Source organism: Podarcis vaucheri (assembly GCF_965113315.1).
Source record: "Podarcis vaucheri genome assembly, chromosome: 4".
In the NCBI taxonomy this organism is placed as follows: domain Eukaryota; kingdom Metazoa; phylum Chordata; class Lepidosauria; order Squamata; family Lacertidae; genus Podarcis; species Podarcis vaucheri.
Genome location: NC_138762.1, coordinates 72,210,602 through 72,224,621, shown reverse-complemented (window position 1 = coordinate 72,224,621; position 14,020 = coordinate 72,210,602). Strand labels below are relative to the sequence as shown.

Below are 14,020 nucleotides of genomic sequence, written 5' to 3'. Positions count from 1 at the left end.
TACACGACCCCCAGATTCCTTTAACGGAATACCCCTACAGAATTGAAGGCATAGGCGATGGCCGTACCTAGCACTTCGACACACCACAACACATTATTCCAATGCCTAACCGCGTTTTTATGCAACCCCCTAACGGGGTCCCCTTTAAACAACAGAAAGGCAGACCAGTAAATAAGCAAACACCTTTAACAACAGCAGGGCATACAAGGAAATAAGCAAACACCCTTAAACGCCAGAATGGTAGACCAGGAAATACGCAAACACCTTTTAAACAACGGCAGGGCAGACCAGGAAATAAGCCAGCACCTTTTAAGCAACCGAAAGGCAGACCGAAATAAGCAAGCACCTTTTACATAAGCAAACACCTTTTAAACAACGGCAGGGCAGACCAGGAAATAAGCAAGCACCTTTGGATCTAAGCCAACCAGCCTTTAACAACAACAAAAGAAAAGGGGGGGGGAGAAAAGGGGGAAAGGGCTCAAAGCATTTAAAAGGATTGAAACTAGGTGAAATAGGAGGCCCCCAGCAACACAGAAACCACTGATCCCCTTTTAAACTAAACAAAGACTCACGAACTAGCCCCAAGAAAAGAGGGGGGGAACGCAAAACTTGCTGGGTTTGGCTAGCACATGGGGAGCGCACCCAGCTCCGCTGCTTTAAACCAACAAGAAAAACAACCTTCTCTTCCGCGTTATAGGTCAACAGCAAGAGGAGAAGATACTAGGTAACAACAAATACCTGCCAGCCAAGCGAAGGAGAGCGAAATTACAGCCAGCCAGATTGGGGGGGGGCGGAGAAGCGCAACACAAAAATGGCCAGAAATACAGAAAGGAAGGACCCGCCGGATAAGGCAAGCGCCGGATAAGGCAAGCGTTATCAACAAGGCCACCAACAGTGAGGAGCCCCGTGAGGCCAAAGCACGTGGGCAGCAGCCTTGGTAGGCTGCGATGACGGGGATCCCCCAAGCCAGGTGAGGAGGAGCCGCAGAAATCTCGCACGGTAGCCGCGGCAGCCACACGTGGGCTATCGCACGTGGGCAGCAAGAATTGCACGGCGAATTGAAATTTAGTCACTCAAAGCCGCGTGAACAGAACTTAATTCTACCGCTGCAGGGAGAAAACCCCCCGGCGACGTCCTTTTACACTCTTAAACTTCCGCCCCAGCTCTGGGCTTCCCAATGTTCAATTAGCGGACACACACAAATCAGCGGACGCTCACACACCCCGCTCAAAAGTGACGCTACCCCTAAGGTCACCCCTCTTTGGAGGGAATGGGAAAGAGGGTGGGAAGGGAGAGAGAAGAACACTGGGGAAGCCGAACGCGCGCGTCAGCTGTTGGGCGGGCGATCACCGAAACGGAGACACAGAATAACAAGGAGCCGCTGCAAAGCCCAGGGAAAAGCAGGGGAAACGGACAGGCTAAACTCGTACTGAAAAACACTCACCCCCTAAACTCACACCCTCAACTCTGCCTAGCGAATAAACCACGCGACCCAGAATACTTCCCTGGCTTCTGCTTGCGGAGACCTCCTGACTCCTGACTTCACGCAGCGGCGACGACGAGGGAATGAGGCCGGGGAAAGGCTGGCGCTGCAGCAAAAAGCTGCTGAACACGCCCCCTCCGCGGCACCTGGTTGGATGGCCACCGAGGGGGCGTGAGCGCCAGCCAGGTGAGCAGGAGGCAGGGGGCTACGCCCCCTGCCAGGCGGAGCTCGGGCTCCCGACCACAACCCCTCCCCTCTCTTTCAGGGAGGAGAGTCTTTACCAGACTTGGAGGAATTAAGATGCAGAAGGCTGTGTAAAGCTATATAAATAGCTACATAAAGGTGTGATATAAATAGCTCCATTAAAGGCAAATTGTCCTAGGTAATGCATGGTTAATGGGCCCAAAAGAAAATTTGAATTCAAGAATTTCTGAAAAACTGAGGGACTGATGTCCATTAAGCATCAAGCAGTACAAAACATTCCAACATGAAGATACCCAGGACTCCCCCCCCCCAAGATGGAACTCACAAGAACTCAGTTCTAGCATCTCTGAGGTGGCAGCCATTGCTATTATAAGAGAACAAGGGAGGTGTTCATGGTGAGTTCCAGCACCCTTTTTTTCTATAAAAATAGCACTCAAGATACATCCTCCTGAACTACAGCCTAGTGCAGGAGCTTCATTCAAGTGGTCCATATTATGGGTGTAAAAATAGTGTTAAATCATACAGCATCTAGCACAGTGTGCTATAATTGCTGCAACGAACAGAAAAATTAGTAAGACCACTTAAAAGGTTTGGGAACCACTGGTCTAATGGATAACACTTGAGTTTCACTGTGCTACAAATCTCAGCTCTGTGGACTCAGAGTGGCATTGGGTGCACCATTCCAAATAGTCTTCTTCTTCTTTGGCGATCACTCGTAGCTGAGTAGGATTGCCTTCCATGAACATGGTTTTAACAGTGAGTCCATAAGAGACTGTGCAGGCCAATTCTGGATCCGCATGTCCTTCCACAGTGGGGACATAGGTTTCTGGGTGGGAGTTGATCACAGTGAGGGTTTGCCAAGCGTGCCTTCCTCTTAGTACGTTTGTCCCTTACATCCTGAGTTTGTGCTTCTTCAAAGCCCATGACACTTTTGGTAAAGGCTATCCTCCAACTGGAGTGCTTGCAGACCAGTGTTTCCCAATTGTCGGTGTTTAAAGTACCACATTTTTTGCTCTATAAGACTCACTTTTTCCCTCCTAAAAAGTAAGGGAAAATGTGTGTGCGTCTTATTGAGTGAATGCAGGCTGCGCAGCTATCCCAGAAGCCAGAACAGCAGGAGGGATTGCTGCTTTCACTGCGCTGCGATCCCTCTTGCTGCTCTGGCTTCTGAAATTCAGAATATTTTTTTTCTTGTTTTCCTCCTCCAAAAACCAGGTGTGTCTTGTGGTCTGGTGCGTTTTACAGAGCGAAAAATACGGTACATTTTTTTTTAGATTTGCCTTGAGGGAGTCTTTAAAGACTCTCTCCAAATAGTACTGACCAAGTAGCCTATAATCATGTAGGTGAAAAAACAAATGTATAAGCTTTAGGGTACTTTAGGTATAAGTTTTCAGTTGAGGTGATCACACTTTGTGATTTGGTATAAGGCACAATATTGTAACATCATAAAATCCACAATCCTTCCCCCCTCTTTAAAAAAAAATGCCTCCTTTTCTTTAGCAATAAGCTTGAGAACATGTGGGTGGTATCAGGTGAACTTTTAAGAAGCCAGAGCAGGATATCCAGGAAGTGCCCCTCACCACTCTACCTGGTTCACTGTTTATTCTCTCCAGGATAGCAGAAATGGAATTACAGAAAAGAAAAGAAAAAATTGCAAACACTTTGATTAGCAGAATTTATTTAAATCCAATAATTTGCTTTTTCCTGATAAAGAATTTGAATATGGGTCAGTGCTAGGTAGATACAATTCTGTTTTCCATGGGCAACATTGCAGATGCCATCTCAAGACATGTGAGGATGGTGCAGTTCTGATCAAAGCGTCAGAAAAGGCAACAATGAAAACATCACCCAGCAAACTGAATCTGAACAAATGATGCAATCACGAAGTCACCAAATAAGGTTAATCAAGATAAACAGGGAGGAGGAGAAATAGAACTGTTTTGGCACTTAGCAGAGGGATTCTGAAGCTAGCAAGAGACACTTTCTCTACCATTGGCACTGCTGGGAAAGGAAAGAGCACAATGAAAATAAAAACAGAACAGCAAAAGAACATGGCCAGTCTGTGCAAGCAAAGACAACAACTAGAGAATATTCTGTTGGGCTGGTAGCAACTGTATAAAGGAATTATAACCACACAACTAAAACAATTACTTTGAAAGAAACGCTCAAATTAGCAGAGTCCTGCCTGCAGTCTTACAACCTGTTTGTCTGGCTTTGATCCAGGCAAGTAAGAATTTTGCAACAGATTTTGTATCATAGTACATGATATCCCCCAATCAAGATGAGCCAGAACATTATAGAAATGCGGAATTTCAAGCAAGGCAGAAAAAAACCAAGACAGAATTCAAGGCCCATTTAGAGACAGTAAAGGAGCCTGCATATACTGCTTTTCCTTATACTGCTTTTAGGGATGAGGGAGTAATTGATTTGGTTTCTTGTTTTGTTTTTTGGAATGGTCCAACCCAACCTGACACACCTGAGCTTGCGGGTGGATCGGAATGCCCGGTCAGATTATGCACTTCTCCAGATTTTGCAATACATTTTCTGTGCACAAAAATACATAATTTATGTAAAAGATGTGTACAAACTGCATATTTTACAGATGAAGAGCACTGAAAAATGTGCACTTAATGTAAAAAGAGCACACAATGGGACAGAATGAGTCTGAACAGATGGGCTAGACCAATAACTGAGTGCCAATGAGACCTAAACAAAATGGAAATAGTTGCTCAGTCAATCCCTAACTCCATGAAGGCCTATGAGGATTTTCAAGATCCCAATGACTGGCACCAATGAGAGCTTTGTGCCTAAGGCTAACTGCTGTCTGGGTCGGATACATTTCTTTGCGATCACAGCTGATATGCTGCAATCCCTATGAAAATCTACCTCCTGTGTTTAGTACTGGGTGGGCCTTTTGAGTTCCCATCTAAGTGGATATATGTTTCAAGGGGTCTGGTGTACAATCTTTCCACCTGTGCAATTTAAATAAAGGAGATTTTCAGTAAAGTCTAATAATAAAAGTGGAACACATGTTTACAATAATCTAAAAAGCCTTTTTTTCCTGAAATCAATATGGCTAAATTAAAATGTTTTAAAAGTTAAACTATTCTCAATCAAATGGTGGTAAACCAAACAATTCTGGTTTGAAATCAGCCATTGACTTGAGTACTAGAGTTGCTTCTTTCGTAAGATCTTTGTTCAGGTTTTCATCTGGAATCATCACCACTTGCATTCCCGCTGTCAGTGATGCCTTGACTCCATTGGGGGCATCTTCAAAGACAAGACACTGAGAAGTAGAAAGAAAACAGAGTACCATAATCAGAAAATTGATTCTGCGTATATCCAGCAAATGAAATTATTTGGCTTTAATTCCTAGGTCATATAGACATTTTTTTACAGTCTTCGGGGAATACTTTACTTAGAAAATGCCGGTAGTTTAAGAATGCATTTTTAAACATATGCATATACACCAAAAGAGACTTCTTCACACAAGTGCATATTTAACCTATGGAATTGCCTGTTGAATTGTGGAACTGTGGCTTTTTGATCAACATACCGCAATGTCATACTTAATTTCATTAACGTTTAGTGGCCGTAGTGTGACACAAAAGCAGACATCATTCAAAAAGTCACCACTTCCTTTTCTGTGCTTCTTCTTTCCCTATGATTCACCCATGAAAATGGCAGGAAAGAACTATATGCCAAGATACTGCCCCCAATTTCATCCTGCAATTTTCCTTCTTAAATGGGTTGCAAACAGATTCCTTTGGGAAACAATTAACATGGAAACGAGAACTAAACTTTCCAGATTTCCAGAAATGGAAATTATCCGCTAAGGAAACATTGGGAAAATGGTGTCTGAATGCAGTCGTAATGATGGCCACCCACTTGGATGGCTTTAAAAGAGGATTGGACAAAATCATGGAGCATAAAGCTATCATTGGCTACTAGTCATGATGGCTAAGCTTTGCCTTCATGGTCAGAGGCAGCATGTTTTCGAATATCAGTGGCTGAAAATTGTAGGAGGGGATAGTGATGTTGTGCTCAGGTCCTGCTTATAGATTTCTCAAAGGAATGTGGCTGGTCATCGTTAGAACAGGATGCAGGACTAGAGGGGCCATCGGCCCAATCCAACAGGCTCTCCTTCTGTTCTCAGCTGCAGGCAATGTTCCAGCAGAAGCAGGGAAAGGCAGCGAGTAAAGTCCTTAAGACTCATTTGGGTAAACAGTTTCCTTCAAAGCTCACTAATATGCCAGCATGCCAGTTCCTACATACCTCACTAATGTGCCTACATGCCAGTTCCTTATAGAATTGTAGAGATGGAAGGACCTTAAGGGTCATCTAGCCCAACCAGCTGCAATATGGCAATCCTGCCCACAGCCAGTGGCGTAGCGTGGGTTGTCAGCACCCGGGGCAAGGCAAGTAATTTGCGCCCCCTAACCTGTGGATTTGCGCCCCCTAACCTGTGGATTTGTGCCCCCTAACCCTAACCCCCAGATGTTGCGCCCGGTGCGGCCGGCCCCCCCTGCACCCCCACGCTACGCCACTGCCCACAGCTATCCCTGGGTGGGCTCAAACCACCAACCTTCTGGTTAACAGTCAGAAGCCCTGACCCATTTCTCTACAGGCTCTTGTGCCAATTACGTTGCTGACTCTGACTGCAGCCTCCACACTCAATGGTGTCCATGGACAATTATGACAGATTTCACCATAAAAACATTTGATCCAGCAAGACAAGCAGCTATTTCACAAAACATTATTGCAGTGCTGTGGCTAGAACTGTGCATTATTGTTGTCATTACAAAACAAGAACATTATAGCCGAAATATTTCTTATTCGTTTGCTTATGTATTCCTCAGTTCTCAACCAGATACAAATTTTAAGGGGGGGGGATGACACAACATTTTATTTCAGTCATTCTTATTCTTTAATAGGGAACCAATTCTTTATTAAGCAATAAATACACATCAGACCTGTATTGTGAAAATTAAATGAGCTCATTTTGTTACTAAAATATCACTGTTCTGTATCCTCCCCCTTCAGTTGAGTTGTAAATATTGGAGATTTATATCACCATAAGAGAACAGAATCTCTTGGTCTACAGTTTGTCTCAAATGATGCGTTAGAACTGTAGAAATAAAAGGTCAGAATAAAACAATTTAAGTGCTAACTCTGAATTTATAAATTGAAAATGCAAGGCAAATATTTCAGTAAACCTAGTACATACTTATGGTTTTTTAATACAACAGTTTAGCTACCATTGCATATTACAATCTGAAGCAAAACATTCCATATTAATAGACGTTTCATCTCAATGCGACAAAATTTCAGTGCCTATTTTTCTTCTGATTTTCTGAAAAAATATATAATAGAAACCAACAAATGCATTTGGTCAACCATCTTGTGGAAGGTTTGCATAAGATGTAGAAGTCCATCAGAAACCATTTCTTCATGTGTTGAAATGAATTTTTGTTGGGGGGGGGGCATTGGTTTCAGTTTCCCAATTCTGGTTTCAGTGCTTGCAAGAAAACAGCACAAAAAGAGAAAGCAAACTGGGGGGGGGGGCATGCACGAACGCTTTGAACATCTATAGTCAGCATCCCTCAGCCTTACCTATTGTGCAGGGCTGCTGAGAAAAATAGGCTAGCTCCAAGTACACTGCTCTGAGCTCCTAGTTGGAAGGCAAGTAATGCATGAGATGATAGATAAATTGATAACCTTGTTCAGAAGGCATCTAAGGAACTCTGGTGGTTCGCCTCACATTGATTTTATAGAGCAAATTAATTATGTCAGGTGTTAAATATGTCAGTACAGGAAGGTGTAATATATTAAGCAGTAATTAATTTCACTTAAATGAGGAAGTTTCTAAAAGCTTTATAATATTCCCTTAAATACTGAATTCCTTAATAAATTAGTAATCAAACCAACATCTAGAATTCAAGCTTGCCCATTTAGTGGTTTGGTGGGATGTTTGTCTGTATCTGTGCATTGCTAAAAGGGTGTTCTGTTCTCATTGATAACTCTATTTGCCTTTTCCTTTCCGCAGCCTAATGTGGCACAGTCAACAGTACCCTTAAGGATGCAAAATACTGATACATGAAAGTATTTTAGTCCTGGATCAAAATTAAGAAACACGGCATTTCCCTCACAGACTTTAAATTGACTCCTTTGTGAATAAATGTAAGAAGTGTTTTCCTTGCAGACTGTAAATTGTCCCCATTGTGACTAATTATTCATATAAAAAATTCTTGGAGAAAAGGAAGAGGACATCTGGGACACTGATTAGAATCCATATGTATTCGGGGCAAGCATTCTCCCCAACAGGGAAGCCACACTTCTGAACGGCATTGATAAACGGGTAATAGGATGTCTGAAGGAACAATCATGCCCCCTGCCATTAAAAGATTCCTTATGCGTCTACAAAGCCACGGCACAATGAATCTTCTGTTTTCATGAATGCTGTATCACAGGTGAACCTGCAACAACCTAGCTCCAGTGATTGTGCAGCCTGCTGTAGGGATGCAGCAATCTGTTCATTTGCAGACCATAATAAGGCAGGGGCAGCACTGGACAAAATTCAATTCCTCTAAGCTGGATGCATATCAGAGTCTATCCAGCTAGAATCTGGCCCTTAAGCTTGTGCTCATGTAAACATGTTGGAAGGAAGGAAGGAAGCTTTGCTTCTACCACCCAGGTCTAAAATTTCCAGAGGTTCAAACTAGGAGTAGAATATGCTCAGTAACTGGGAACAGAAGCATACAGTTAAACAAAACTGCAGCTATAAATCTATTTGATTTTAAAGTATAAGGGTGATTCCTGGCAGCGACACTAGGGGAAACAGAATTTTGCAAATCAAAACTGATGAATTTCCATGCAAACTTTGAGGACGACTCAATACTGACTTGTCTCTGAGTTTGGCTGGCAATACAAATCTGAGCACATGTCGAAAATACAAGGACATGGCTTTAAGTAATGAAACATACCAAGGAGGTGGCTAATCAGAAAAGCACAAAGGAATTTAGAAGCATGCACTCCAAACAGCCAAAGATACTGAATAGAGAATAAAGAGGATTTTAGTTCACCATCTTTGGAAATAATACTTTATCCTCCAGTTGGTGAGGTTACCATCAGTGGTGAAGCTGCGTGGTCCGGCGCAGTGGGGGGTGCACGGTGCATGTCCGGGGGGGGGGCAGCTGCGATGGTACCCCCCTCCCCAATGGTGCTGGGGCGGTGTGCTCCCCCTGCCCCACCAGTGGTTACCATATGGTGGCTATGTCTACTTAATCAAGCCATAGTATGGCAGAGTTTCACTTAAAAGGTGCATGAATTTCTGACCCAGCCATGACCATAAAATATATATCTCCCATATTGCTCAAACATGGTTTTAGCCCAACTTCTAGAAAACCTGTGGAAAGTACAACTGGAGCTGCTGAGGGGGAACGAGAGAGGCATAAAAGAAGTGAAGTTTGAAGGATATGGATGGAGATGTCCTCATACTATTTACAACCACTTTATTTAATGCCCAATCTTTTTACATGGACTTATCAAGGTTCAGTCTTGCTAAGGTGTTCCCCAGGAACTCTCAAGTATCTAAGCCAGTCTTCCGCAATCTGGTACCTTTGAGATTTGAATTTCAGCTCCCTTCAGCCACCGGCCAATGTGTCCAACAGTCAGGGATGGTGGAGCCCCTTCCCACAGGAGACAATGATGGCCACCAACTTGGATGGCTTTAAAAGAGGACTGGGAAAATTCATGGAGGAATAGGCTATCAATGGATACTAGCGGTGAGGACTATGTTCTGCCTCTGAATACCAGTTATCGAAATTGCTCTTGTGCTTGTAGGTTTCCTACAAGCATCTGGTTGGCCACTGTGAAAACAGGATGTTTTTGGACTAGATGGGTCACTGGCCGGATGCAGCAGGTTCTTCTTATGCTCTTATGATGGAGGTTGAAGTCCAAAACATCTGGAAGACATCATGTTGCAGAAGGGTGCTCTAGGTGCTCTTGCTATTAGTCTCTGTTGACAAAACTCTCAGGAAATTATTTAATGTCACCTGTTTCTAAGCAGAACCCAAGACCATCACATCTCTTCTCCAGGCATTTCCTGTTCCCTGCCATAACTTGGCACTCTCGGACAAGTGCTTCTTTTGTTCATGCTCAGATTACAATATGAGAAACAGAAGAAAAAGGCCAGACCCATACCGACACATTTCTTAATCATCAGGTTTCAAAAGTATGCATCTAAATGGATATAAATGCTATAGAGTCGTAGAGTTATATAATTGTAGGGCTGGAATGAACCACAAGGGTCAACTAGTCCAACACTCTGCAATTCAATAATCTTTTGTCCAACATGGGGCTGGAACCCAAAACCCAGAGATTAAGAATAATCAGAGATTAAGACTCATTCTCTACTGACTGAGCTATTCCAACAGTGGTTATCAGCCCCAAAACTGCACACAGCACATTTATTTGTGCCTTATCCATCTAGGGCCTGGCCTCTTGTGTCCATCAATATATCAGCGAACAACAATGAAATGAAATTGATTTCTAAAGAAGTCTTTTTAAAAAATACACCTGAGACACAATACCTTACAATCTGCTAATATGAATTCTTTTCAACTTCTTAACTTCTCCCTTCACAAAGCATCTTTTCATTTTCACTAAATTCTCTTACTTAGTTTTCATTTCAAGTTGAAGATTAAAGACATTTTCACAAGAGATACTAAGAATGCTTTTAAAATATCTCAAATTAGCCACTGGCAAATATTAATTTTAAAATATTAACATACATTCTGGGTAATGTAGGGTTTTAATTTGAATTACAAATGCCAACCCTCCCTACCAACACCCCTGGAAATAACGGAAGAATTCCTTGTGATAATGCCTTAATATTCTTTCAGTCAGAGACTACTGACTGTTGGTATTGCCAGTAATAAGAACCCAACAACATTGCTAGGCTCTGAACAGCTGCTGTAAAATTCTGGAAGAGCTCTCCTGTCTGTGGGCTTTGTGAACAATCTAGCTAGTCTGAGACATAAATCCACACTCTTCTATTTCCCACTGCATTCAGAAAGCAGAAAAGGGAACAACTCTGACATACTTGGCCTTTAGATCCTTCTGCGTTGCACAAAACACCATTATCAAGGCTGTTCAGAAACTTTTTCTTTAATCCACACAGTATAAATAAATATACTTCAGTACGTCCCCTTGAAAGATCTAATTGACTTCCATGATGTCATTAAGCTTATTGTATGAAAAACGACAATGACTGTGGAATGCAATATGCATAATGGAAAAGCTTAACTAATTCTTTGGAACCGGAGGCAATTAAAACACTTAATTACCAATAAGCTGGGAAAATGACCCATAATTACGGTGGTTTTAATGCTGCAACAAATAAATGTACCTAATCTTCCTTCAGTTTTTATTGGTACTGACACCTATTGTCAACATCCCAGCAGTATTTTGAATCAAATGATGGGAGTCTTGCAGAGGTCACTAAAAAAAAATGGACTCACAATGATGACCAACTGCCCTTTCCCCCTCCCTATTAATATACTAAATCCAAGGATATGAGAATACTCCAGCAGTTATTAAGAGTGCAAGCTGGAATGCCACTTTGCCTCTCAAAAAGACTGATACACTTATATTTTGTTTGTTGTTGTTTTCTTTCTCTGTACCTGAATCCAAGATGACTCCTTTGTCTATTGTAAGTATAACCGTTGGGTCTAATAACATTTTTTCTTATAACAACAAAGCACAGAGCCAAGACAATTGAGCATCATTATGTGGTATCAAATATTTCCCCACACTGGTTCTTTGCTCCAACTGAGGCTTCTGTCACTGGAATGGAGAGGGAACAAGTTCTGCCAATTCTCCCTGCTGCCACTGCAGCACCTCCAATGCTTCCTGGAACAGAATTTGAGGAGACAGAAGGTGTGTTGAGCAGCTAATTCCATCCCTGACACTTTATCATAGATTTGTCCAGTCCTGTTGTGTGCCACAACGTTCAATCTACACAAAAGTTAGGCGTTTCAGGTTTGACTCTGAACTGTATCCTGTCTGCTGGACTTCAGACTTGTTTACTTGAACTGACCCTGAACCTTGTTCCCTGACCTTTTGACTTTGGATCAAATCTCAGATTTTGAACTTTGGATTTAGCATACCGACTTGCTGCCAGGTAGGCCAGGGGTTCAGGACAGAGTGCTTTAAGTGTGTATACAGCCGCCTATCTTTTTCTCGGCTAGTCTATATGTTCTGAGTTTTTCTTGTTGATAAAATCTTCCCACCTCCAAAGCAGATTCTATTGCAGTTGAAAATGCAACATCTAGTGGGGCTATAAAACGAGTTGTCAGGGTTGCTTCCAGATCCTAGCTCACAGAGGATCACGCTAGCCAGCGATCATTAAATAAAAGTCTTTATTGAGTTACAGTCTCCATTCTCAAGCTGCTGCGTGCAACTCTACGTCTTATGCTTAGATCGGCGAAGCTCCGTCTGAGACTCCGCCCCTTGTGCACCAACTTAATATCCTAGCCCTGCTCCACCTTTTCCGCCTGACAGTTCTCCTCTGGGTCCCTCTGCCCCCCGGGGTCTCTTCCTTCCGGGATTCTTCTGACGCTGACCCCCCGGACCCTCCTGTCTCCTTGCGCCGGGCTTTAGGACCTGGCTCCCTTTCCGGGCTGCCTACTGCGCCACCTTCCTGCGCATTTGAACTTGGCGCGCACGCCCAACCTTCCACCTTCCGTCTAACCGTCTCTTCGCTCCCCGATGGAGGTGTGGCCACTCCTGACTCGTGCCCTCCCTCCTGTTGTGAGCTGCCAGCGCTTGATCCCTGGCGCCCTTCCTCTTCCCTGCTCTCTGGCGGTGACGCTGGTCCCGATTTCCAACTGCTCCCCTCTGAGTCCCCTCTGGCTCTATCTTCCTGGGGTGTCCCCCTAGTCTCCCCCCTTGCCCTGGCCACTGGTGCTCCTTTTTGTGAATCTTCTGATTCACTGGAAAGACTCGGAGATCTCGGGTCGTCGTCATCACTCATCTTTTCTTCTGCCTCCTCCCCCTCGCTCTCTGTTTCCTCCCTTGCCCTCGCCTCTGCTCCTGAACCCCTGACACGAGTAAAGCATCTATTGATTAAAGTAGGAGTCCCCAAGCTTTCTGGGCCAGTGAGCACATTTAGAATTTTAAGAAAGTGTTACGGGTGTGGCGTAACACAAAACAGCTGCCACGTCAAAAAGAGCAGAAGAAAGTCAAGAAAGCAAAATGCTGTTTGTGGTTGTTGTTTTTCATTAGCAGCAAAAAGTTGCCTACATAAACCACTGCTGCACTGATTCGCCCAGCCTTTGCTCAGAATGGAAGGGAGGTGGGTGTCTGATTTAGCATCCAATGAAATGAGAGCATGTTTAAAGAGGTTTGAGACATGTGGAAGAGACTGAGCCTGTGCAAATGGGACCTCAGCAGGAGCAAACAGTCTCTCACGCAACTGTGAATTCTGAGATGATATTTACTGAGAACTCTCACAGGAAATACTGGTGGCACACTGGCACTCACAGGTGACAAGTGGCAATCCCCCACACCTGTTTTTAAAACATGGAATTTGATTCTGAAATGGAACTAAAATAATTACAACAAAAATAAAAGAAGAAAAATACGTGACAGTACAATAGGGCCACTGATTAAGCAAGAATGTAAACCCACTGATTACAGATCTTAGTATAACATTACAGTGGACCCTCTGGATACAAGCCTAATTCGTTCTGGGGATCCTTACGTACCCTGAAAAGTCTGCAACATGAGGTGCTGCTTCTGCACATGCGCGGTGCAATAGGATGCTTCTGCGCATGCAGCTAAACCTGGAAGTATACACTTCCGGGTGTGCCATGTTCGCAACCTGAAAGTTACGTTACCCGAAGGTAACATAACTTGAGGGTCCACTGTAATAAAGTTGTGAGACAATTAGAGTAAAATCCTAAAGAGAATCACTGACCATTGACAGAGTTTGAATGTATATATTATGCAGCTAAAGCATACTCGGAAATAGGTATTTAATTTAGTAGCTATGTACCTCCCATTTTACAACTGCAGGAGGATATAAGGAAGGAAAAATGACTAGTGAAACCTAGCAAGGTTAGTTCCTTCCCACAGCAATTTATAAACACTATTTTCCTTTAAAAAAATATTTTGCTAGGCTGTATACTAACTCTTTCCAGCACTGGGATGCATGGGATGTCTGTACAGAAAACAAAATGAGAAAAAGTTGATGTTGGGACATTCATAAATGGCTAAAGAGACTCTTAAACAGAACAATCTTACTTTCTTAGTAATCTTACTTTCTTAGTA

At 43.2% G+C, this 14,020-nt stretch overlaps 1 protein-coding gene across 1 annotated transcript in view; it reads right to left on the bottom strand.

Annotated features, from left to right (window-relative positions):
• Window positions 1-3,348: 3,348 nt before the first annotated feature.
• The window catches only part of PUDP (pseudouridine 5'-phosphatase), a 64,003-nt gene continuing 53,331 nt past the window's right edge, over window positions 3,349-14,020 (bottom strand). The window contains exon 4 of the mRNA XM_082220161.1: window positions 3,349-4,973. Coding sequence (XP_082076287.1) covers window positions 4,797-4,973 — 177 coding nt within the window. The 3' untranslated portion in view covers window positions 3,349-4,796. The remainder of the gene's footprint in view (window positions 4,974-14,020) is intronic.